Below are 27,646 nucleotides of genomic sequence, written 5' to 3'. Positions count from 1 at the left end.
ATGAGAATAATATATCTTTCATTTCGATATTAATTTTAAAGTACTCCTGAGCTCTATTAGAACACTCTGAACACAGCTTTGCCAGGTTTCTTTGCCAGAAGACTGTAAAACATAATAAAGGATTTGCATTGCATCACAATGTTTCTCTATTGATATGAGAACAGCCTACTATGAAGGATGTTATTTAATTCAAAATGCTGGGCAACTATATAACAGAATAAGCAGAAGGGAACGTTTAGAATGAACATGGGGGAGGAAAAAGGTTTTTTAAAAAGAAGCATTCTATCAACACAGGCTCAATCTTGCAACAGTTCCAAAGAAAGAGATATAATCCTCAACACTGGAGCAGTTTAGATTTAAGCCACACAAGTTGCATGGGAATATATAGTAGAGAGCAAACCCACACTGCCTTGAGGTAAATAGTTTGAATGACCTAATATGTCTTCTGCCTTTTAAACAGAGTATTTAATAATGATGCAGGTGATGAGGTTTTGACTGGGGGGACAGGGCTGTTTTTTGAGGGCTTTGTTTGGGTTTGTTTTTTTTCCTTTTCATTTTTTAGATAATTTATGGCACTTAGAGCTCTAGAATTACAATGAGCAAATATGCTGGTCTCTTCGCACTGCTGGTACTTAACCTTGCATACACCTCTTTCATCCATGCTTCCACATTCACTGAATGACTAGCACAGCTCACACATCTCTAGTTTCTCTCTAGGTTCCTTTATCAGAAGGGTTTTGATGGCTTTCTCCCACCCAGATGGATATTAATTTATTTCCTTAACTTTCTTTCCCCCAGTATTCTTAACCCTCTGCATGCTATACCAGGCACAGCTGTTAATCCCCTTTTAGCTGCTATTTTTAGTATATGCCTTTTCTCTTATATTCTCCCTTACGTTTCTTCTTCCCTCTCTTCTGTATGATTTTGTCTTGTTTTCTGTGGTTACTAATTTGTTCTTTCCAGTGTCCCATTTCCATCCTTTACAGTAGTCTCTGTTCATCCATTTCCCTTGACCAGTTCTGATGAAAGGAATTTATTTCCAGAGACATTCTACATTGTCTTTAGCATTTGAAAATTGCTATTTTACCTTAGTCTCTGTAAGAAAACTGCTTATTAAAAAAAGGCAGACTTGAGAATTGCACTAGAGTTTTTGTCAATCTCTTTTTCCAAGGGTGTTATTTCTATTTTCTGTGTTTTAATGTGCTTAATGCACCCAGAAAAAAAAAGCCCAACAAGGCAGAAGGAAGAAAGATGATCCCTTATTATAAATAAAATCTCATTCAGAAGAAGAAATCAATCTTTTGAATGTCTCCAGCTCCATAAGTGCCTACATTCATGTTCATCAGCATCATAACCTTTATACATAGGTATAAAGTTCTGCATTACTTTCCTCTGTTTAGTACCCTGTTCTCTCCATTGATGGTAAAGGAAGTCTAGAGTAAATTAGATATAGGCATCTATAAACATCCAAGGTTGGTTGGATTACCCCTAGCAAAAGGAGATGGTCAGAGCAGCAAATCAGTATTGCTAATGTGAAGTCAATACAATTATGGCCTTCATCAACTATGGTCAAGTTTTAACAACTCAGTGATATTAAATTAAAAAAATAAATGAAATACTGCTGTTAGTACAAGGGTCAGCCTTAGCATTGTTCAAACTTTATTTGATTTGTGGGTTCTCATCAGCTATTTTGTTCTCAGTTAAATTGTCCTTCTCTTTCTTAGAATAAGCTCATTAAGTTTTGCTTTTTCAAAAATTCAGGACTTACTTCAGAAGAAATTTGCCAGAACTTCTAATATTTATAAAGCTTCTTTCTTACCTCCTTCCTTAGAACAAAGAGTGATCAGAGTGTGAACTGTATCCATCAGTTCAAGCTGTTGTTTCTGAAGGACACTATTATTGCTTGTTGCCTTGTTTAACTGCTTCTCTAGTTCCTGGATTATGTAGCTTTGTCGCGTGACCAAGCTCTGTAGGTTCTCTTTTTCTTCCTTCAAAGTGTCCAGTTCCTCTTTATGTTTTTCTTCCATTTCTAAAATTCTGTGCTCAAGTAAACTAAAATGAAATAAAACAATTAGTAGATATTATTTCATGACAATATTTTTATTGAGAAAACAAAACTATTTTATTTTTCACCATAGACTTCAGTAAATACATCATTTATTCTAAAAATGTCGCATCTACTAATTCAGCCCACTGAATTAGTGGGCTAACTTAGATTTTCTCTGTCAAGTAGCCAAATGTAACTGATCTCTCAGGTTCCGTGTCCAGTTGTTACACCCATCCAAGTACATGAGCATAGGGCCAATAACACATCTGTATGTACAACTTCAGGCAAAAAAGTCTATGGTAGGCAAAAGAAAGAGAAGAGAAAGGCATTGAAGGGGACATCATTGGTAGTACGGGTAGACTGATATGATAAGAGATAGAAATAAAGTGTAAACTAAGGAAGATTTTGTGAAGGGCCTTGCCACTAAATGGAAGATAAGCATTAGGAGCTATGGAGTAACATCAAGAGATATGGAACCCACAATAACAATACCATTTGATGTGGTCTGTAATGTTAGGAAAAGAATTATGTACCAGATTAGTGGTATCTGTTTCACATGAAATATAGTACTGTTTCCACAAAAGATAAATCAGAAGCTTGCCTTTTAAGATAGGTTTCACTTCTTTCCCTTGAGTCCACATACATATTCTCCTGCTCACTTCCCTCCACCCCTTCACTTTTCTGGTTCCACAAAATCCTCCTCATACAAGAAACTGTTGGATATCATAATATGCAACCTGCTTACATCAATTTTTATAAATAATTTTACGCATGTATGGAAACACTTTCTCCTGAGCAGTATTCTTTTTCCAGTATGCTCCCTGTCCTGAGTCGGAAGTGCGCAATTTACAAAGATCCAAGACATATCAGATTATATGTAGAAGAATAGAGGAGCTGTACATAAAGGATATCTAATATATGTCAACAGCAAAAAGAAGTTTTTTCAGGCCAGTGCTTTAATCCTGTGGTGGGATCTTAGCATAAATAATGTTAATATTAGATAAAGAAAGTAATTCAATCCCTCTGTTGCTTTCTGTTTTGTAATACTACGCTATGCACCAAGAGGTGTTTCTCATGCCCATAAACCAACTGGGGGTTACAAAGTTGCCAACAAACTACTTCCTGTTTAAGTCAGTCTTTGGTTTTATTTATTTATTTGCACTCTCCCCCCACCTTTGTTTTTACTCCTGGATAACAGATCAGTGGCAAAATGCCTGCATAATTTCAGGTCATGTAACCTAACTGAAGAACGTAATCAAATCCATATGGAGGTACTTTTTTTACTAGATATCACAGAACCTTAACATGAGCTGTTACAAATGATAACAATGCAAAGATTAAATTCAGGCCTTGGATTTGCTGTACAAGATAGAGTAATATATATTTTTTTTCTTTCTTTTTCTAAATAAAAGAAACCAAGCAGCAAATCTTTCTTCTGAAACGTTATAAATACGGGACTCACAAAGACACTGAAGAAAATATACTTTGTAATACCAACATACCTAGTTCTGTGAAAGTCAGCAGGCTCTGGGTAAAGAAGGAGAAAAAGAAAAGATGGGAAGGGAACACAATCTTTTTGTGGTGTCCCAGATGCAAAGGGAAACATGATATCTCATTTTTAAAGGCTCAATAATTAATAAGCAGCATATCAAGAGCCAGTGGACAGGAATCAAATGACAGAAAGTTTCAGTCTGAAACAAAGTGTGGATTTTGAAGCCAAAGACAATAAATTATTTTAACACCTTATCAGACCTGTAGCTGATTTTTATTCATTGCTTGAAGTCTAACGTTAAACATAATGCTTTTATGCTCTAGACTCACATCTATTTTTTGAGAAAATTTCTATGGAAGTCTTTGAGCCTTTTTTATGCAGAAGGTCAGACTAATTGTTTAGTTAGAATCTGCTGAAAATGTTCTGATGGAATTAGTTGTAGTCATAAAATATTGTTAAAAAAAATGTTTTAGGTGAATTTTATCAGTTCTGTCCATTTATTTCACAGGAGTTATTGAAATGCTGTTTTGACTTGCGTTTAACTTTGCTGATAGACTATAAGTTGTATATCAATTCACTTTGATTAAGAACAAGGTAGACCCTGGACACAGTTTGTGATAAAATGGATGCTAGGTATGACCACATCCCAGTCTGACATCTTACAGTTCATCAAAAATGTTATGCTTTGCTAATGTAAGAGAAGATACCATTCTTGAAGTCAGATTATTGCTTTACAGTTAAATGCTAAGTGAAGACAAAAAAGGTCCCTTTACCTTTGTGTGGATCCTAGTATAGTGCAAGTCATTTTCCTAATTCTACAACATCCTATTTGTATGTTCACATTTAAATGATTTCCATACCTTAATGTTTCCATGTAAAAGAAAGAGCCTTTGATAGACACAATTAGTGCATTTCATTATTTGTTTCCCACCGTGGCCATCCTAAGACCATAGTAAATGAACCCATGGTGATGACAGTCTTGTAGCAATACTGACCATGCCAATTAAAAGATGCAAGAAGACAACAATCTTTAGTGCCTCCTGGCATGCCATCTACAGAGACAGACAGCAAGCAGATCTTTTACAGCTTTAGTAATAGTACATCCTAATATTTATGAGTGATGTGTCAACATGTGGTGGAAAGTTGGTAGTGTCATAGCACTTGGTTCCTTTACAGCTTTCTTTGTGATTTTAAAATTGTGTTGTTATGAAAACAAAGCTATTTAAAGGAATGCATATGCATTTATGAAATGATCTTTCTATGTCCATAAATCTACAACAGATAAGAGTAAGTCCTGAGGATAGGACCACTCCCTGGGAGAAATAGAAAACATTCGTTGTATTTTACTAGGAATCAGTGAGAAAGTTTTGGTCAAAGCTCTAAATTAAGAAAAACAAAAACTGCACAAAAATAGAGGATTTCTGAATTAGCCTGTTCAAAAGGAAGAAATCCTTTAACAGCGTGAGAAAAGCTGCTCTTATGAGACTCGATTCCAATGTGGCCAGAATTTTTAATCTCTGTAGTTCCATTCAAATTTATTGTAGCTCATTTGAAATAAAAAAGTGCTAGAAACCTCATAAAAAAATCTTTTATTATAATATTTTTTTAACAGTTGAAAGAGCAGTCTGTTCTCTCTTTTTTGCTTGTGACAGTGGACAATTTCCAATAGACAAATACAATGAAGAAATAACTTTGCTGAGTGACTGGGAAAGATATCTTCCCATTTTTTAAAAGAGGCATTTTAAAGACAAGGATAAAATGCAAATATTTCTACTAATTTTCATCAGTGACCGTTGCTGCCATAAAATGTTAAAGAAAATGAAAAGAAGGCTGCCTCTATACCAATTAATCCAACAATATGTAAAGGCTGACTAAATTTGTTATATAACATTCTTTCATGACAGGTTCCAGTCAAATGTTATGGGCATGATGCAACAACTGGCTCTTTTTTACGGTAAGTTTGCTCTATGCTTCCTATACCTTTGAAATTCCTATTTATTTCCTATATATTTGAAAGTCATAAATGTTTTAAGATAGTTACGGACCTAGACAGATGAAGTAGTCATGGGCACTGCAATATTCACAATAAAAGTAAATCACCATTGACTAGAAATATCATATATATACCTATGTGTGTAGGTATATATACACACATGTACATACAGGTATGAATGTGCATTTTTTTAGAATTGCAGCCTCCAATTTGGGGAAACAAATTGGTCATCTGGGGAACAGAATGAAGTTGTGAAGAAACAGATGCTGTTGTTAGCATGGATAAATACCGGAATTATCTGCTGGACAATGACTCTTTGGAGTCATTATCTAGAAGACAGGTAAATTAAAACCAAACATGCACACACACACACCCAAGGCAATGACAACCTTAGTTTTGCTAAAGGTTAACCATATCTCAGTGTCTAACCTACTGATTTTGGCAAGGCTAAGAATCTATTTTCAACCATACAAATGATGTGTTAAGTTTGTTAGGATATAAACCAGTAGGATGCCTGGGTGCAACTGTGCCATGTCCAGCTGATTCAGAAAAAGACTTCTGATAATGTTGGAGAGGGTAGAAGGCCCATACAGAAGTCAAAGAATGATTTCCAGGGAAAGTTGTTGTCTTTTTGAAAGGTGATGATGTAGAGCTTATAGAAAGCACTCTGTTAGCTCTCTGGGGAGGAAGGAAAGTCTGGTTTAGACAATCTGCCTTATAAGGTAGATAGTTTACTCACTAATCCATTCCAGACCACAGCAGTTTAAGGGATTTTTTTATCTTTGTTTTCAGAGGCCTCAGTTTAGATATGTGAGAACAGGATACAGACCAGATCTTGGAGATGGACAACTTTCGTATGAATATAATCTCTTAAAAAATCTGGATTTATTAAAAGTATAGATTAAACCACTTATTTTGTTGAGCAATTCAACAGAAACAACTAATGTAGAAAAAAATTCTTTGGCTTTATACATGTGGTTTTCTTATTATGTATAGAAGACAAAAAAGGTAGAGAATTTAAATGCTTATTTTTGAGTTCAAGAATGCTATTTTCTCATTGAGACAGCTTCTTTGTACTTCCTTTTACATAAGTAAAATTTTCCCTATATTGTTAGGTGCTGACCACTCATTCTTACTTTGGTGGTCTGATATTCTCTTATGAGTTTAAGGAATTGAAAAAATATGTGTCGCCATATCCCTCAAGGCCAGTACCTGGTCACTTAGCACAGTAAGCCTATTTTTTTTGATACCAGTGTTAATACCATTGAAATAAAAAAAAAAATAAAAAAAAGAATTTATTTTTTTAGTACATGTGAAACCTTCAAATGAAACTGATCATAAGTACCATATTTCTCCATCTTTCACACAGTCAGGTGGAAATTCAAGAATCATTGAGCCTTCACTTTTCACAGGACACAACAGTTCCTGTATTGAATGTGTTAATGTAGTTTGATTGCCTGCAAATTTAAGTCAAATTTTATATTTAAATTTCACTTCCACTATAAATTGCTGAAAGATCCAGAATTCCATTATATTTTTTCTTATTTGTTTCATATGAGTAAATAAGAAGCTGACTTCACACTTGTATTATTGAAACAAAAGGCACGCAGTAAGTTAAATGCAGAGGGTACACTATGGGAAAAAAGAGGGGGTGATAAAGGAACGTTAGCTGGGGAATCTTTCAAGAATAAATCAAAATAGTTTTTAGAAAGCTCTTGTGGGAGAAAAAAATGCAGTGGAAGAAACTACCATTTACATTATAGTGGGTGGGAATCCACAAAATTAAGTTATTTATGGCATGAAAGCACTTAATAAAAACATGATTCTGGGGAAAATGTGACTGTACTTATGCCATGGAATATCTTTCACTTCAGCGGGATAAATAGAAAAAAAAATTGGCCACTCTTCCCAGCAGAGGCAGGAAGTAAAGAGAAAGGCCAAGAATAGATATATCTCTTTCTCTAAAGATCATGTGTTGGTCTCTTGTTGATATGCAGTGTTCATTTTCTTTAATGTACTGTAGTACATCAACGATCAGCTATTATTACTGTAATATTTTGCATTACTTTAATCCAAAATCCATTTTTTGGTAGCAATTGTTTTTATTTTAGCACAAAGAAAGGAATTATCTGCCTACAGTACACCATCTCTTGTGATTATTTTTGTGATGATAACATTTCCTACACTCATTCCCACTGTGGCATGCACCTACTGCAAAAGAAAGGCCCCCTCCAAACACACTTACAGTCCACGCAGGCAATGTGGATAAAAGTTTTCTCTCTTTTATTGATGTGAAAGTGATATGGAGAAGGACAAAGGCATTTAAATTGCAAATAACTACTGAACATAGCCTGATGGGTAATCTATAAGTACCGCTCAAAGCTAAGTCAAACTAAAACTAAAGCTAAAATCATTGGCATGCTCAGAAACCTGAAATCTGCTGAGATCACCAAGACGTGTCCCGTAGTGAACTTGATACACATATAATTGATTTCAGGATCAGGAGCTACAAGGCCAAGTCTAAGCATTTCTTTGTTAGGAGTAGATGATGATACAGAAGCCGACTATCCACATTTTAGTGGAATCATAGCACTGACCTTTCCTTAATTTTATCATTTTCAAAAAGGGACTATAAAGCCTGGAAATGCATGCCAGGTACTTGCTTCAGAACAAGACGAAACTCCATGTGTTTTTTCATTCATTCACATACAAATTTGTTTCTGAGAGAAAGAATTGCATATAAAATGTGCTTTTTAACATATCCCTCCTCTTCTTCTGAAAAAACAAAGCAGACCATTTTGTCATGTCATAGACCATTTCATCATAATATCAGCCAAGTCAAAGGTCAACTTAAGTAAAACTTGTTTACTGACATGAAGGTTTTACACCCTGACACATTGCTAAGATAAATAAATAATTTCAGATTATTAAGTACACAAGACAGTCTCTTGAGCACCCAATAAAATTTTGTTGCTAACTAGATTGCAGAAGATAAAAATGCAAGTATTTATATACTTAACTAATGCTTGGGCTAATCCTAAATTGAAATAGGTTTTTTAAAATATGCAGAATGAACTGCCGCTTACACATGCCTACCCTTTTAGTGGAGTACCAGAAGAGTCCATATATGCACTTCAGGTAAATTCCTTAATTTTGAGATGTCTGAAGTTAATTCTGCACTAATTTGTTCATATTTCCAGCTGGTCAAGAGAAATTTGTGGAGTTCAAGACTTTTCAATATAATCCAACTTCTCCAGAATGACATCTGCTGGAATTACTGGTTATAAACAGTTGTTAAATACAACAAATTGGTTTTCATAACCAGTAGAAAAAATTGTATATTATTTGACTAACTTTGCAACTAGACAGATCTAGCAAAAACATTAACAATATTTTCTATTTTTCATCACTATCCAACCATGAAACACAGCTGAGCCTGCCTGCCAAGATGATTGTGCCTTGAAGAAAACACATTTAAGAAAGGGTAAAAACACTAAATGACAGCTTTGAGAAGTGAGGGACAATAGTGAAAGAAAGAATGTGGCAGACACGAAGGTCAGAGAAGAAGAAGGAGGTTCCCCTGCAGCCCATGGAGAGACCATAGTGGAGCAGATACTTCCCATGGACGACTTCGCAGAGGAGCAGGTGGAGATTCCAGAAGGAAGCTTCAGCCTGTGGAGAGCCCACATTGAAGAAATGAAGGACTGCAGTCCATGGGAAAGAACCATGCTTTCCCTTTCCCATGGAGAAGGGAAAGTGCAAGAGGAAGGATCAGGTGAACCGACCACAACCCTCATTCTTCATCCAACTTTGAGCAATTGCATTGCTCAAAGGCAGGGCGGCAGAAGAGCCAGGAGTGAATCTGAGCCTGGGAAGAAGAGGAGGTATGGGGGAAAGGTCTTTTCGGTTTTGTTATTTCTAGTTATCCTATGCTGTTATTAATTGGCAATAAATAAAGACTTTTTTTTTCCCATGGCATTACCTGGTAGGTGATCTCCCTGTCTTTATTTTGACCACAGGGTTTTTTATCATATTTTCCCCCTCTGTCCTGTTGATGAAGGGGAGCAAGAGAGTAGCTGGGTGGGCAATTGTCAGCCAGACAAGGTCAATACATCACACTGAGATGCTGGATTGCTAAATCCAGAAGGTACTGAGTCCTGTGTTACAGAAGCACCTCTAAGTGAGGTGCTCTCGCTGCAGGAGACATACTTTTCTGAAGCAGACAAAGAGTCAACACTGGAAATTCTTCTTGACTCTCACTTCACTGCTTAAGCAGTTATGCTCTGCTAAGCAGTTTTTTTCTTCAATTTCAACATAAACCCCAAACGTTTACCATTCACTTATTCTTTATTCTTTAAATGGCTCCAAGTATGCTATATACAAATGAGTCCAAAGAGAAAGATCCTTCCTTGTATCAATTAAAATTAGAAAGATGAACTTTCAGGTAGTTGATAATATAATAATTTATTATTAATATTTTTCTACCTGAAAATGCTCCTACAAGTTATCTTTATGCTTTTCAGTGGGAGGAACTGTGGCCATGTGACTAAGTTGTGAAGAAGCAAACTGAGTTGTAAACTTACAGTTCACATGAAAAGTAGTAAAAATCAACTTACACTTAGCATACATGAGCTAACACAGTGAAAGTACACACCCTAGCACTTTTAGCCATTTTGTAAATATTACCTATACTTTCCACTTACCATATTTGCATCTTTCTTTTCATCAGTTTCTTAGAACAAAGTACACACAGAAAACTTTTTGATGAACAGAGAAAAATGTAAGACACCAACTACTCATTTTTACCTGTTTTTCTCATGAATTTTCAGGATTTCATGTGTTTGTTGTAGCAGCTGTTTTTCTAGCTTGTATGTTGACAGTGAATTTTCTAGTAGCTGAATTTCAAGTCTGGATGTTTGATTTAGCACCTTAAGGATAAATTAAAAACATTAGTGTTTATATTGTCCTGGTTCTGTTTCTATAGCAACATAATGCAACAATTTCATTCTGATTTATGATTCATCAAAAATTGTTTCTAAATCCTTTTATAACCTCAGCTGCTCAGCTGGTGCAAATGAACTCACCCAAGCTACACTGATATGTACCAGCTGATATTCTGGCACCCTGTTTACTGTAGAATAATACTAGACCGGCAGAAAAAGGAAAGGTGATTGCCAAACAAACTTCATTTCAATGGAAAGAACATGAGGCATGCCTCAAACATGAATTCCTACAAAGCATGCTTCAAACAGAAGGGTGCAAGAGTACTTGGACCTCAGCCAAAGTGTTGCATCCGCTATTCTGTAAAGAGAGCTCCTATTTTAGCTTTCCCCTGAGTTCTCTCTTTTGCCGTGTTGGCAGAAGTCTGGTGTCTGCTTATGTTATCACAACTTGCACTCTTACACAGATTTTTAAGATGCGGGCTGTGATCCTAAAACATTGCCTTATGCAATCGTCTTTCACTTTAGTGGTGGTCTGTATCAACAGCCCATTTTACTAAGTACATCAGACTGAAAGAGGCCTTTTAACTAGAAGAGAATAGATTCTAACAAAAAATAGTTCAAAAGCAGAAATAACAGAATGCTTTCAAAAGTGAAAGCAACAATGTTAATGTTAGCTGATTTTATTGGCATTTGTCATTCATTAAATAGAGACTGAAGCAGAGGGTGTTAACAGTTTTTTTAGGAATGTGTGCAGACAACAACTGAGATGCAATCACTTCTGGAACTTAAAATGCTGCCTCTTTAATGGAACCTATCAGACCTTTCTTGGATATGTATCAATATCATCATAGGATTATATGGTAGTATTTTCTCATGCATGCCTGATAAGAACTTGTTACAGAACATAAAGCAAAGAGAATGGCTCTCAAACTCAGCCCAGTGCCCTGTTTTGTTGGAAATTGCACAAGTTCACAAAGCAACTTCGTCTGGTTTTGTTTAAGGGTTCAGAGGTTGAAAAAATTGGACATTGTCTGTGCAAAGCTGTTATTTTTTTTCAAGATGGATACATCTGTTAATGACAGGAGGCAGCACCACAGTTTCAGAAGGGCATGGCAGAAATTGAAAGTGTATTACAGAGGCTAGCAAGAAGACAGGAAACCACCAACAGATTTCAAAAGGGGATACCTCTGTGGAGTAGCCTACAAAACCACAGTAAAGCTTCAGGTAGAGAAGAAAGCCTAAAGGGAATCCATGGGGTTTTGGATGGGACCGGGGTTAAGAGGGGTCAGGGAAATTTAAGGACATGTAGGCTGTATCTTCAATCTTTCGGAGTCCCCTTACTCTGCTGTGAGTCCTCATTACATGCATGAGATCCTGGCCCGCTTTTCTCCTTCTTGTACCCTACACCTCACTGCCATGCAGCTGGCTACCTCCAACACTACCAAGAGCAGTCTCTTTTCACTTTCTTGAGCCACCTCCACCACTCTTTTCTGATTGACGGTAGAGCCAGTGACTACAGGGACTTTCTCATACTGCAGAAAGAGGGGAGGTGGGAAATGCCATCACTGAGCTGACAGTCAGAGTAAGTACTGCAGCAAAAATAAGGAAAACATATATATATATATATCATAGAATCATAGAATAGTTAGGGTTGGAACAGACCTAAAGATCATCTAGTTACAACCCCCCTGTCATGGGCAGGGACATCTCACATTAAACCATGTCACCCAAGGCTCTGTCCAACCTGGCCTTGAACACTGCCAGGGACGGAGAATTCACAACCTCCCTGGCCAGCCCATTCCAGTGCCTCACCACCCTCACAGTAAAGAACTTCTTTCTACTTTTCAAATAGCTGGAAACATCTTGCAGAAAATAAAAAAAACTTTCTTGTAATAGTAAAGAGGCAAACAACAATGAAGATCAAAGGCTCTGTTTTAGCCTGAAACTCTTTATTTAGCTTGACACTTGTATCATTCACAGTTGGTAGCTGGGCTGTTTATTTGAAGACAAATGATGATTTAGTTTCCTGGACAGTCCTGCCTGTTTTATGTGCACAGAGCTAAATACACTAGCTAAATGAAATCAGAAGGCAGACACATAACAAGGGTCAGTCATCACTGCTGTTGGTACCAAGAAGCAAAGTGTGTATGTTTCTTGGAGGCATGTGTTGAAACATATGGGTGGTGATGCATTAGAATAGGAAGAGGATGATAAAAGCTCTCTGCAATTAACAGCTTTTAGAAAACCACTCTGGGAACATACCTGGGTTTCAACATCCGTGAGTTTTCTTGTCTGCTCTGCTGTCTGGCTGAGGAGGCTGGTCCCTATCTCAAGCATGGTGGCCGTGTGGTTCTGCACAGCATTCTGCTGCAGCTGCACCATCTCCGATTTCATGTTTTCCACAATGTAGTTCTCAAGCTGTAAAAGAGAAAGGGTTGTAGCTGTGGTATTTTTTCCTATTTAGGCATTCTGGTGACAGGGTGTATAGCTGGCATTCTTGCCAAAAGGGGAAATTTCAACCTTTTCAAAGGGAGCCCAAGTCTCAGCTGACCCTGTGATTATGGGGGTAGGGTCCTGACTATCTGTGTAGCCCTTTCCAGTCACAGAGTCACAGTGTTTTTCCAAGTATCACAGCCTGCTGGTATGAGCTGGAGCAGGCCTTGCCTTCCTCTACCTGTGTTAAGGTTGCAGTGAACATCTGTGGTAGACACGTTCCAAGTGAACCCCTAAAAGAGCAAAGCACACCACAGGGAAATGTCAGGAACTACTTGTATATCATAACTTACATTTGAGTCCTTCCTGGAAGAGATCCTGCCATATCCTAACCTACCTCCCCTGGATTCTTCCTATCTCACAGTTTCATCAATATGACTTTTTACTGGGTTAGATCCCCACAAAGAGTTTCACAAACTCAGCAATGAGCACAGCTTAGTTTAGTTGTGATCAACAAATTGTAAAGGAATGAAGACACTGTCAGTGGCAATAAAAGAAGGAAGTTCTTGACCAAAAAAACATAGAAAGCTATTTTGTTCCTTTTGCTTTTGTTCTCTTGATACTGTTTGGTTTTCATTTGCAATCTGTTGAACAGAATCTGAATTAGGACTCTCTTAATAAATTGGGCACTCTAGAGAGAGGGGTACTTCTTGTTTCTGTTTGTTTTAGTTAACATAGGCAGGGTCATTCCACTTCTAGCTACTTAGGTCCTTGCCCAGCAACAGCACACCGGAAACTCAGGAATAGTCTACAATATAATGAGATTGTTTGCTACTTATACAACCAGTGTTTTGGAATCTTGCTTGGTGTGCTCCGTAAAGTATTAACATAAGAAAGGTGGCCCAGAGCAGTTTTTTTCAATACCTTCCACAGCAATCAGTTGGAGTCCAGCCAGTGAAGGACAACCAGTGAAGATTTGGTCCTCAGTTTCTTTCTGTGACTTATCTTTTTTTTTATGGTTAGCCAGTTCCAGACTTAAGCAACCACTGTTTTACCTAATCATGTCAATCACATTGAACCTGCTTCTGCAGCAGTAAGCATATTTCATTGTGAAAGGTAAGCTGCACAACTATATAGTATGAACCACATGGAGTTCATTTAAAGGTTGAAGAAAGGTGCAGGAGTCAAATATACAGTATGATTAATAAGACAGTCTGCTTTCATCTTATCTATAAGCATACTTGTGCTTAGGGGTAAATACAGTTAGATGTTCTGATGAGCCACATCAGCTGAGCTCACACATGATTTATCAAAATTTAATTATTTATGTGCACCTCCTACTACTTTTATAAATACTTTGACAGAGAAAGAACACTGCCAAAGTGTAAAATATTTTCTGCATAAACAGTTGTTACTGTTCTATTTGTTTGTTTGTTTACATCAGTTTGGAGAAGCACTTAATACTCATGTTGGTAAAACCAAAGTGGATTTCTTACAGTTTCAGACAACAAAAACGTTTGCTTGAATTGCCAAGCAACCACTCTGTGCAGAAAACTTGCAGTGTTTTAAGTGGTAGGGAAAATTTACCTTGAATACTCTGATAAGTATTAAAATGAGATTTAGCAGCCAAGGAAAACTGCATTGCAAAACAACCTCTTCAATGGATGTCACCTTTTTCCACTCCCAGTCTAAGCTCACTGCTCTGTTTTAGTTTATTACTGTGAGATAAGTGTTATAAATATTATGCTAGTTCAAGGGAGATTTTACAGATCCATCACATTTCTACACCATCCTTTTATGTTCAGAAGTATTTTGCTTATATATCTCTTTCACATTCAATAATGTATTTTTATCAACCCTTTGCTTCTTGTTTTCTAAACAGTTTCTCTTTTTTTTTTTCCCTCAAACTATCTCTTGGTTACAAATAATCTCTATGAAAGCCCCACACATTGGACGGTCCATATTCTCCATATTCTGGTCCAGATACTGGAACATCTGAACATGAAGTTCAAATTTCTCCCACATCTTTTATCTCCTAACAAAACACAGGACTCTTAAGACATAGTAGTGCCCACGATGGGGTACCAACACACACATTTCTCCCGTCCAATGTCTTTTGTTTCCAGATAGGAACATAGCATGTCTGTGATGTGGTTGTACAGTGCTTGATTTGTTAGTCCGCAGCTTTCTGAAACTTCTTTGTTTAACATGGGTTACATGGCACATGTGTGTACAGGATATCTGGGAAAACCCATGAAAAAATATGGTAGCTACACTTCTTATGCATCAGAAATCAGATATTTCCACACATCAATAAAAACAAGCACAGATAGGAATATAAATATAAAAAGAAAAAAAAATTACATTTCTTACTGTTTTTTTCCCCCTGTTATTTTACTCACATTACATAAAGGATTGTGTTTGAAAAATCTAATTGTGTCTGTGTGGAGCTACAGCAGGTTTTGACTAGCAAGAACTCAGGTGCAGATTGAGGCATATTGGACAACTTGTACTTTTAACTATTGCAGGCTAACACACTCCTCATAGTATCCATTCTTGGGCAATTGCCCTTGGTTACTCACCCCTAAAACAAGCTCTGGTTGAATCTGAGACTGATTCATTGTAACAACAAAGCTGATTTTCCCATTTCAGAATTACTCATCAAATGCTTTTGTAAATATTTGGTGTTCAGTACACTGCCATAATAGTTTCTGTGAGCACATCTCAGGAGTATTAGGAGCTATTTATTCAGGCCAAGGAAGGTAGAACAAGGACTGGAAAACTGTACAGGCTCTGTTACATCCATTCCCCTTCTTCCCTTCACCCACTTTCAGTTTGCTCAGGAGATTTATTGGTTGCAATACTTGCCCTACGAAAATCAATGGCAAAATCTCTATTGACTTCAATAAGCCAAGACTTCATCTATTATTTTTATTGCAGGAAACCAGCATTTACCAGGTTCATTATGGCCAAGCAGTGAGTTTTATCTGAAACCTTCTCTTCTTTGAAGACATTGTATTAAGGGTACTGAACCTTAGGCTGAGCGTTCTTTGTGATTAGTTAAGAGGAATAACATTTAACAGGTGATAAAAGTATCTTTGCAGGGTAGCCCCACAGAAAATGTGACACGCAGAAACCTATTCATGAAGTAAATTCAAGAACCTTTAGGGGTTGAAGTCACCTTTTAGATCCCTTTCATCCTATAATTAAGTTAATTCAATTTGTCCAGAGACTCTGCTTTAAACACTAAACGTATAATACATGATGAAATACTCTTTACAGTGAATCTACATTTTGCATTTGGATTTTCAAATCCATACATTTCTCTTTCTTCTTATTTCAGATACTTGTTTCAAAAATTAAACAAAATTCTTTCCTGCATGCTTTTTCCCCAATTCCACCCCTCCCACTACATGGCTTTCTATAATGCATCGATGCCCTTTTTTTATTAATTTGGTTGCATCTGCTTTCAGTAAGATCTCTTACATTGCACAGGAGTTTTCAGTAATGCAGGCTTACCGGTGGGATGCATAATAACATTGTAACATTCTCACAAATAAAAATGTCAGAAGCTTCAGAGTTATTGTTTAATAAACATTCCAGATGATTATGCATTAAAAGTATCTAGCTTTTTCTGGGCAATGTTTATTGAATAATCTTCATAGAAACCACCCAAACACTAACAGAGCTATTAAAATGGAAACTGTAACTTAGGGTCTAAGTAAATGATAATGGTCTGTGGCAGATGGCTTATAAATAAAATAAGAGCTTTTTCGTTTTCTTTGATCAAGCAATGTTAGTCCCATGTAATTACATGTTAAGGACTGCTATGATATCCAGATGACATGAGGTTTTCATACAGTGCAAGTTAAAGCAACAGTAGACTGCTCTCCCTCTCATATCATACACTGCACATCATTTGGAGTAATGGAAAGACAATGCAGAAGTGATATTCTGTAAGAACTTGTTTGTCTTGTCTGTTTTGCTTTGTATACCTGAAGAGGTATTAATAATACTATCCCACATAAAAACAATGGAAGTTCAATTATTTCTCCTCTTTTCAGTCTGAGGGAGGGTCATACTTCCCCACACTGACAAAATGCCTTGGGAAGTCAGATATTAATAATTAATTAACAATTAAAAAAAGGCAAACAAACCAAACAAAGCACACATAATGAAATAAATAAAAAGAACTATTCTGTATAGACAAATCAGCAAAACAAGAAAAGTCACTGAAGATGTTTCTGAACCTACAAATATGACTCAGTAGGGATGCAGTCTGCAGAAACATCTGAGAAATTATTGTGTGAACCAGCTCTGCAATTATAAAATGACAGCAATTCGTTGCAGTCAAGTTGCTTCTGTTTGTTAGGTGCTTAAGAAACTACAGTCTTGGAGAATCAATTTGTAGACATTCGAGCTTGTGTGAGTGGTGGCTTGGCATCTCTGTACCATGTTATGTTATACAGTAAAATACATAAAATGTAATAGGCAATAATAGATAACAATGGTGGAAGAATACATTTTATGACATCCCACTGGAATCTTGGTAAACTGGAAATAAAGTATTTTATTAAGGACTGTAATGTGCATAGAAATAGTCCTTGCTACACTAGTCAAGGCAAGATATGGGGAGCAGAGTTCTTTGTTTCAAGATATCAGAAGACCTCCCATTAGGTTTACCCAATAGCATAACATTCAATATATGGGTAATTTTTGGAAGCCAGAAGATTGAGTTTCAGTTCTTCACAAAGTATCTGACTTATCAAAGGCATTGTATTGGTTTAGGCCAAATATTGACTGTACTGGCCTGATTTCTACTATGGTATCTTCAATAAATCTTTCCAATTTGTTTTCAAAGTTTCGTATCACTCTAAAAGCTTACCCACTTCTAGGTTAAACCTCAAAAAATTGTATAAATGATTTTTTTTTTTATTTCAGACGTAAATAATTGCTGTTATTACAAAAGTATGAATATTAGATTTCTCTAGTATTTAACCTTAAGGCTTGATAAAGTCAATAATTGAAAATCACATCGGATGTGATTAAATAATCCCATAAGGAAGATACTCATAACAAGTAAATCATAAAAATATGTTCTTATTTTCTACTGATTAGTGGTATTTCTGGTTCAAAGAATTAGCCAGCCTCATGTTAACCTTTACAAATTTTAGTACAGCATGAGATGTATTTTTCTTTCTTGATCTAACTGTCCAAACTACTTAATTCTGCAAACTAAATTCATTTGATTATATAGTTGACTGCAAACCTGAACCATCACAAATAAACACTGAAGAGAAAGGCATAACTGTAGAAAAAGCAACATCTGTGATCTTACCCTAAACAAATTAACATCCGCGGGGATTTAAAAAATATATCATTTCTATTAAAGTGTGTATCTAATTGATTTTCTCTGGCAAAGAGAGGAGTACTTTCTTTTGGTGAGGAGTACTTTTCAGAATGACTAATTCTGGAACAACTTCTGTGTAGAAGAATATTTAGACATCTTAAGGCTCATGCCTAGAGAATGGACATATGACTTAATATTAGTTTCACTGAAATATCTCTTTACTATACTATGTATGGTTCTTGAAAAATGTGATCTCATACTGCATAAATAGTTGCGGTTGCTATATTGCACTGCCAGCTTATAGCTAAACTTTCAGTGAACTTGGGAATCTGTAACATAATTTGGAATCTATATATAACTTTTTGTCTTATAAGAGGTAGTGTAATGTTATAACATTGTATTTCTTAATCCATTTTTAATTCTGCTTGGTTCCTTACACTCATCACTTTGACATGTAAGTGCATTGTTGGCATTTGGTGCATGAAAACATCCTTCCAAGAAAGCCTGTGAAATTAACTCACTTGCATTACCTTCTAATATTTGCACAAGTTTCTTCTTTCTGTAGTGCCTTATATAAATACCACAGAAAGGGAATCTCTTTATTCACTGCCATGAGCTCTGCCTTTTGTTCTCTATCTTAGGTTCCCCCTGATGAAGAAATCAGAAATCCTTTTTATCATTTGCCTATTTCTCCTGTGTATGTTGCAACTTCCTTGAAGATTACCTTTTTGCCTTTCATCAGCACTTGACACAAAGTCTCAAAGTTAGCTGAAGACCCAGGGCATTACATTATGATGGTGACTGTCAATAGCCTTCAGTCTTAACCTGCAATCTTTTTGTAGTGCATAAATGGGAAGTTTAGATGCACTGAAAGTACTGCAATTTCAGTATATGTGAGGCTACAGGAATGCAAGGGAATCCCCTGGGCCATCAAACAATTTCCCCACTGTTCAAGGCAACTACTTATTTTTACCTTCAACCCAGAAGGATACACAAAACTTTCACTCCCTGCATCCCACCAGTCTTAAAACAGTCAGTGGAACTTATGATATCTGCACTATGTGTTCACATCCTCCATGTGTGTGCTTCTATCATAAATAACCTAGTGGTGAGGAAAGCTGAAAGTAATCTCATATATTTTGCTAGGTTACAGGAAATAATGCAAGCTTCCTAACCAGAAATGTATTGTGTACTCCCTGTCTTTGATGCCGGCAGTGTTTCACAGGTGCTGGTAAGAACTGAACCATGGTAGGTAGGGTTTTGCCTTGTCCAAGACCAGATGAGGTGTGGAGCCATTGATCCTTGTGGCCATGATTACACAGCTAACTGTACCTCAAAACACAGGAAAAATAGAAACAGAATATGACTGCAGTGACAGAGTGCTTCATGGTCTGCTCAAGGGCAAAGCTCACTGCTACCAACTTCTGACTGTAAGTGAAGCCTTTGAAAAGCTAGAGCACCTGAAGAGCCAGGTGTTTGTAAGCAGGCATGATCCATCACCTCAGCATGTATTACTTAGCAAAAAATGTTTAAAAGAATCCTATCTACACCACAAAGAATGATAACATTTAAATCAGGAGCCCTGTTCTTTTCTTCTCCTTTCCCTTGCCTAATAATGGCAAGTATTATCTAATTCTACTTTGTCTTGCATTCAGCATTTAGCTTCAACACCATGACTCCAGTTTATATTGAAGACTGAGGTTCTTGCCCACTGGTACGTAATAGAGCGAAGCCCCTAAGTGCTGTAAAATCCATTTCCCCACACAACCCAGGGAGGTAGAGGCCTGAAATCTGTTGAACTAATTCAGTCTACCAGCAATTAATAACTAGACAAGGGTTTATATATTCTCTCACGCAGTGTTTATATGCATAGATTTAAAAGAGTGTATATATAATAACTCCCTGAAATTATGGGTTATAATGTAGGAAGGCAGCAACATTCGTGTCCTATAAAGTTTGGTTATATTTATGGTTCTTAACCTTCATTACAATAATTTGGACACAAGCAATTTAATGATAGATGTTTTGGATACATGACAATATTTACCTTAGTTTTAATACAGACATTAAGAAATGACATTGATACACCTCTGCTAGAATCATTTTATAATTTTAAGGCACAAATAAATGAAATTTCCAGAAGTATCTGTAGCAGTAAACTAACAACTTCAGTTTCCCACAGCACTATAAAAAAAGTTAACTACTAGTACAAAGTCTAACACCTTTTCTTTCCATTCATGAAATTCTATATATAAACCCATTAATCTATAAGTGCCTCCAGATATACCTATAATTCTCAGCATTAAAATGTGTAACTCTACATATAGGTGAGTTAGTCCTGCCAAAATATGTGCAGTCCTAGAAAATTTGTTTTCTTCCTGTGCTGATGGATCTGATTGCTTTAATACATGTCAAACAGTGAATTAAAATACATAAATATAAGTGGTGTCAATTTCACAATATTATAACATAAACGCATAAAAATTTCAGATTGAAACTGTCACATATTCAGTATACATGTACATATATTTACATATGCATATACATGTATGTATATTATACACATATACATATATACATACATGTATACATACATATGCATGTATGTATATATAAAATAAGGATGAGTTTATTCCACTGAATACATTGTAAAAAAAACATTTTAGTAAGAGCAGTGGAAAGATCTGAAGATCACTAAAACATATAGTGAAATATCAGGTACTCAAATTAGCTTACAGAACAGGCTAGGAAACTTAATAAGGTAAAAATGTCTTGGTTTACCTGAAACGGCATAATTTAAGGTACGTTTCCTTTTATGGCTTTTGGTAATTGTATAGAAAGATAAGACCTTTTTCATAGGAAATATGAGAGCAGCCAAAGCATATAAAGACAGTTTTAGTCCCTCTTTTCATTACATTCCTCTGGAGATTTTGAAAGGGCACAATCACAGGTTTCCTTTAAGTAAACATTTGCTAACACAATCTCCTTCATCCCCAGTTGCCAGAGCGAGATTCAGGTTACAATTATGAGGATCAGTTCATTGCTCCTACTTCTTGAATGCCACAGCCTCTGAGTGAGAAATGTAAAACTGAAGGTTTCTCTAAAGAGCTCGTATACTGGGAAAAAGTATTATCATTTCCCAGTTAGCTGCTAAAGGAATAATCACACTGGACTTGCAATGATGTGGAGTACAATTAGGCTGTTCTATATTCAGTAGTAACAACAAGGAAATTGGGCTGAAAAATCTCTTCTTTTTCTCTAATTCTGAAGAATAAAAACTGTTCCAAACGTTTAAATGTGGGGAAAATTTGAAAATTTAAAGCTTTTGGAGATATTCCTGCACTTAAGTCATTAAAAAGAGGAGACAAATGGAAAATAATTATGGAAAAGTCTCCCTCCTAAAGCCTTGCTTTAGAAACAGCATTCTCCCCCTGTTCTCTTTTTTGGTTGTTTTGCTTTTGTTTTCCAGGACCTGGCAAGAATATTCCCTCCTACTTCAGTTTATCATACTTGCAGCTCTTCCTGGAAGTCAATGATAGTGCAAGGCATTCCTTTGTAAGTCATGAAATCATGAGATAAAGTGGGGAAGCTTTCAGCCCTAAATTTCATATCTGCTAACTCACTGTTACTAATTCTGATGCAGTTCCTGTCACAGTTGCTAACAAAGGCAGGACAAATAAATTAACATACGAAAAACTATGATGTGCATGCATAAGCACACATGCAGAACAACAGATGTAACAAATGATAGACTGAGGAAGAGGGGCGTATATTAGAAATGGGTTCCTAGACAAAGAGATGAGCAGGTTTTTTTGCCACAATTTGAAAATGTACCTGATTTTTCTAGGGAAAACAGAAGCCACCAAACGTGTTCACAAATGCTATGCTCAATATCCAAGTTAAAACCAATTAGAAATGAACGGTTTAAGATTCATGCATGCTCAATACAGATTCAAAGAATTACACTAAGGATGAAATGGAATGGGTTTAATTATTTTTAAATAGTAAGAAACTGTTCAGATGTCTTTGATGTATCCTTTGGACTATCTAACTAGGAATATCTTCCCAGTGGTCCCAGGCATACTGGCAACTGTGGCTGCTCCTACATTCCAGGCGAGGTGGTAGGGTGGCTGTCAGACTCACTCTCTCACTGATTAAGTTGCTACTTTTGTTTGCAAATTTCCACACAGTGTCCCGGTGCGTGAAGTGATAACAATCACAGTCATTTCCGATTTGTAATCCAGGAATTTGTACTGGCCCTTGCCCCTACAGAGCTTCACAGTTCACAAATATAGAGTGACAGTTATTCTGGCATGATTAATGTAGTGAAAACACAGAGAAAAGATGAGACATATCACTTATTTCAAGTCCCTCCTTCACTCAGATATTATGTGAATTCTTAGCATTTATCATTGGTTTTGCTTTCTCAATCTTCTTTCCATAATACTCTTAATTTTACAGTAAACTCCAAGTAGGTCACTTATAACAATAAAATTAATGTTTACTTGCCAAGTAAAACCATATTCAGAAGAGTGGTTTTGTAATAACTCAGGAGCATTTACAATATAATCAAACATACACTGAATAAACCAACATATCAGAATAACAGGGCTAAAAGGAAAATATCCCAGGTTTTTAAAACATGCTGTAACTCTTCAGACTCAGAGATGACCAGGGCTTGAAATCAAATGCAGATATTCCTAAACTTTCAAGTATTCAAACTCAGGATTTTAATTCAATCTCATTTTCAGGATGATAGCCATGTGGTACTGTTCTTCTCCCTCAGGCATAAGGAAAAATATCTTTTGTACTGACTTTGGAGCTGCTGTCCTTAAATGTGGACTTTCAGGTCATTACTTTGACCACATTTGCAGAACATATAGGAATTAGGATGGTATTCCTCATGACTACAGCTATTCAGTCAAAAGAAGAATTGACATCAATAATGCTCATATCTATAATCCTCTGTATTATAATAGCAGAGAACAGATTTTCATCAGTCCTTAGAAAAGTCTGGCAGCTGTTTCACTTAGATGTAGGTCGAAATCATGTTAATAGTTATACCTTCTGCCCATTAGCTGGCAATAACATTGTAGTCAGAACATTATAGCATGGCAATTTCTTCAGTACTGAAAACAGATGAAAAAGCTTTTCAGGCACTGAAAGAATGCTGTGACTGTGACTCTAATCATACTCATATCTATTCCTCCCAGAGGCCCCAAGGAAACTATTGGTTACTGCAAAATACATCTGAATCCTGACATATTAAAGTTGATGGAGGTTTTGCAGTTAATCTCAATTTGACCAGGATTTCACCCCTGAGATTTCACTGTTCTTTTGACTTTCAGCTCCAGGACAGGTAAAAATATCATCCCAGATGATATTCCCAACAGGAGTGCTAGTATTCTATTATCAATTGGCTGTCTGCAATTCTAATCTGCTCTGAAACCAAATATTGGAGTTTGTAATTTTACTGTAAACTTATTAACATGCTATTCAAGATTATTTTCTTGTGAAAAGTAGGCTGTTGACATCCGTGCAAGTGTGCACATAGGGATTATTAACCATTATTACATTTAGACTAAACTGCTAACTTCTAGGCATGAAAAGAAAGTTGAAAGACAACTGCTTCTGTTCCTCTTGAAATAAATTACTATGCTACCACAAACTCCCAGCAGGAAAAGGGAAGGTGAGATGTAAATTTCTGCACAATGTGTAGAGTGTTCAATGGATTTCTGTGTGATAACAGTGGAAGTAGTGGCAGTGTCAGTGTGATGACAAAGAAGCCAGAAAACAGGACTTCATTCCTTTCTTTGCAAGTGGACTGCAAGGCCATCACAAAGGCATTTTCTTTAAAAGGAAGAATACAGGAAGGATTATGTAAAATGGGCAAAATCTGAAGAGTTCCAGTTGAGAACTGAACTTCCTGAAAGGTTGGGGTGTTGGGGGTTTGTTTGAAGCTTATCTTTTTGCCTCTCGCAGTTCCAGTAGCAGACCTTTCACAGCTGGGCAGCAGCAATAGCTTTGCTTTCACAGCACCCCAAAGGAGGTGTCATTCCAAGCAGACCTGCGCTCCCCTGCTGCCATATGAGAGAAGGTCATGGCATGAAAACGTCTTCATCTTCATCACTCACAAAATCCATGACACGTGAGACTACAGGCTCTGCTGGAACACTGCAATAGCTTGGCTGATCTGAACGACTTCTCCAGGTAGACTTCTACTTGCCAAAGAAAACTAGATAATGTATCTCAAACGTACCACACAACTCTGCTTTATTTTAAAGTTCCTTATCCAAACTGACAGCTGAGTGTGTAGGAAATGTGATTCTCCCTCCTTTTCTTCATGCTCTGTGTTAGTCTCGGTTTCTCCAGGGTTCCATTTTACCTGGGATGGCTGCAGAGCTTTTCACTAACATGCAGACGAACCAGCTTGCTTTCAGATTCCTTTTTGCTCATTACAAAAAAATTACAGAAAAGTAGTCTAGCTTTTTTCCCTTGTCCCAGCTCCCAGAAACATAGCACTGACCAAGGATTCACCCAGCCCTAATTGAATGTAACACATTCATAATCCTGCTTCTATTTTTGTTAGGCAGAAGGGTTATGGACCCTGGATCATTGGTGTTTGGAGCTAAATATTCTTGAGACGGCTCAATACAAAGGTTTAGTCTATTCCCCACTTTCCTGGTGGTGACAGTGTACTCATGCATGTGACAGTTGATCCTGTAATATGTAAGAAGTAGCTTCTGTTCCTGTCTGCCAGAAAAGATTGTGTTCAACATATGATTCAGTGAATTTGTCAGGTAAAAAGGAAGTTGACACTGATAACTCATCTGCTACTAAAATGAGAGTGTGAGTCCGTGGTTAATAGTCACAACTATAAAGCACATTGAAATACAATGAGCATCTAAAAAGACAAGTGAAGTTTGATCTTAAGGCTTCCTGGCTTCTGTGAACTTTACACAAGGCTTTTAGCTTGTCTGACAAGGAGTCTTTGATATACTTGTGAAATAATAAACTAAAACATGGGCTGTTCCAGTAATTTTCCTTCATGAGGCAGCTGTAAATTCCTTTAGTAAATATAGGGTAAACGCTGCTTTTATGAAGGTAAACTCTACCAAAATAACAAAGCTGTTATTATATGCCACATAAGTATTGATAGAAGAAAGGTTTCCTACTATTTGTTTCTTACTCCAGTGTTTTATATTGGTTAGTAAACAAATATCCTCACAAATAGGAATGGAACTCTTCTACGTATGATTCAAATATGATGCCAGCCCCATTTGCATTGTATTCCCAAGATGCTTCAAACAATTAGTGACATTTAAAAGAATGAAGCTACAAGTCACAAATGTGAAGAGCAGCTCAGTGTTTTGCTGTGATGTTTTAGAAAAGCAGAGGGTCTTGGCACAAGCTGCACTGTAGAGCAGCTGAACCAGCAGTAAGAATGCTCGAATCCTTTACTGCAATGGATCTTCATAATCCCCAACTTTTAACACATGCTTTTGTAAAGCCAGAGTGGTAAGAAGGTTTTTTAATATAAACTGGCTTTCCAAGTCCTGAAATGTTAATCATATTGGTATATTTCATTTGATTTCTTTTATACTTAAAGCCTATTCTACTCTCTCATGAGCTCTAAAGCTTTCATTGAGAAAAGTGAAATGAGTGCTAAAATTGAAACATATAATATATAAATAACTCTGGTGGACCAAACAGTTGGAGAAATATATTTTAGGAAATGATCCTGAAATGTCAAGGAAGAAAATAGATGACCAAATAGTTTTATTCAATCTGTAGTTCCGAGGATACTGTGAATAGCTACCCTTTGGTACATCATCAAAATGATTGCTTAATAATAAATAGTGTGACATTTAATTGATATAAATATCTTTCCAGAGTAATTTTATGTAAAATAAGATATAAATATAAAAAAAACCCACTAGTTTATTGTCTCTTACATGGATGAATTACGTTTATTTTAAACAGTTACATGTTATTTAAAAACAAAATGGTATGGCTTCTGCGTAGAAAATTGTGTGAGAGAAATACATTGGAATACAAAGTGCAGGCCAGTCTTTCCACTAGAAATAGTTTATCTCACTTAAAAAGAAAAGAACATGTAACAGAACATCAGAATTGCTGAAAAAATGTGACAGCTATACTTCGCTATACCCGTTAACTTTCAAAATTGGATTAAATTAGTTAGTTCAACTGTCCCCCTAATTTTGTTTAAAACTGCATTTGCTTCTCAAATTCCGTGAAACTTTGACACCATTAAAGGACAATCTAATTAGCTCATTCAATTAAATTCAAATTCATACAGTTTTTCCAACATAAATAAATAATCCAAATATTTTTATCCAGACAAATCAAATGTGATGTTCAGTTGAGGGAACAGAACATTCTGTAAAAATTTAAATCCACACAGTGACTTGAAATATTTTTATAAGACAAAGCCAACTTAAATTCGACCTTATATATAACCCTTTTTTACCTTATTTACACTCTTTCCAAGTAATACTAACAGTGATATGTAAATGAGTGCTGAGAGAAAGAAGGTCTTTCTGGCCATTTTCATAGTTACTGACATTTTCTTTCTGTTCAATTTCTACTCACTTAATTGTGTCCAAGAAAGGTCATAAATAAAATTAAGATGGCATTGTCAGTCTACACTTCAGCCCAACACTTGCCATATCCAGGCAACTTACAAAGACACAAATTGACAAAATTTGTGGTGGCTGTTCTTTTAATAAGAAGCAGTACCTCTCAGTTCCAACCTTTGCTTGCATATATAGGCCAGTATTATTGTGTATATGTATGTACTGGTCTGTTTGTACATGGCTAATTGTGAGCTTTTATTATACAGCTTTGTCCAATGAAGATCTTAATATGGGATTGTGGAATATAGACTGAACTGAAGCCAGCAAATTATTTTATTAAAGCCCTCTGAAATCTAGTAAATGAAAATGCTTTTGACTGTTATTGACCTGAGCTGTATTTTACAAGTGAACTGTTTGTGATGGGTTCCCCAGACCAGTAATAATTTTCTAAGTCATGCATTTAAATCAGAGGCTTCTTTCTTTTTTTTCCTTCTTAGTTAACTGCATAAATAGCCTAATCATGATCTAAAGACAATGGCTCAAGCAGAGGTTTTGCTGTGGATTTTATTTTCTATTGGTGATCTCCCTGTTTACAAGGTAGTTAATAGATTTTTTTTGACTGTGGTAATCCACATAATTTATCTCTTCAAAGAGACCCTCAACTTGCTTAAAATCAGCTCCTTAAAATGTTGTGTTTACTTGAAAAATCTTATCATCTGTTTAGAAAGAAGCTTTATTTTGGCTGAGCTTCTATTGCTGGGTTTTTACTGGACTTCTTTCTGTCACTGCAA

At 36.3% G+C, this 27,646-nt stretch overlaps 1 protein-coding gene across 1 annotated transcript in view; it reads right to left on the bottom strand.

Annotated features, from left to right (window-relative positions):
* Positions 1-27,646, bottom strand: part of ANGPT1 (angiopoietin 1) — a 162,296-nt gene that overhangs the window by 72,187 nt on the left and 62,463 nt on the right. Inside the window, exons 2-4 of the mRNA XM_062627177.1 lie at positions 12,738-12,893; positions 10,339-10,460; positions 1,820-2,052 (exon numbers count right to left, since the gene is read on the bottom strand). Of these exons, the coding sequence (XP_062483161.1) occupies positions 1,820-2,052; positions 10,339-10,460; positions 12,738-12,893 (511 nt within the window). The remainder of the gene's footprint in view (positions 1-1,819; positions 2,053-10,338; positions 10,461-12,737; positions 12,894-27,646) is intronic.

Source organism: Pezoporus occidentalis, unplaced genomic scaffold, assembly GCF_034315485.1.
Source record: "Pezoporus occidentalis ecotype Australia unplaced genomic scaffold, CSIRO_AGI_Poc_V1 ctg3, whole genome shotgun sequence".
Lineage (NCBI taxonomy): Eukaryota > Metazoa > Chordata > Aves > Psittaciformes > Psittacidae > Pezoporus > Pezoporus occidentalis.
This window is presented reverse-complemented; position numbering and strand designations above follow the sequence as displayed.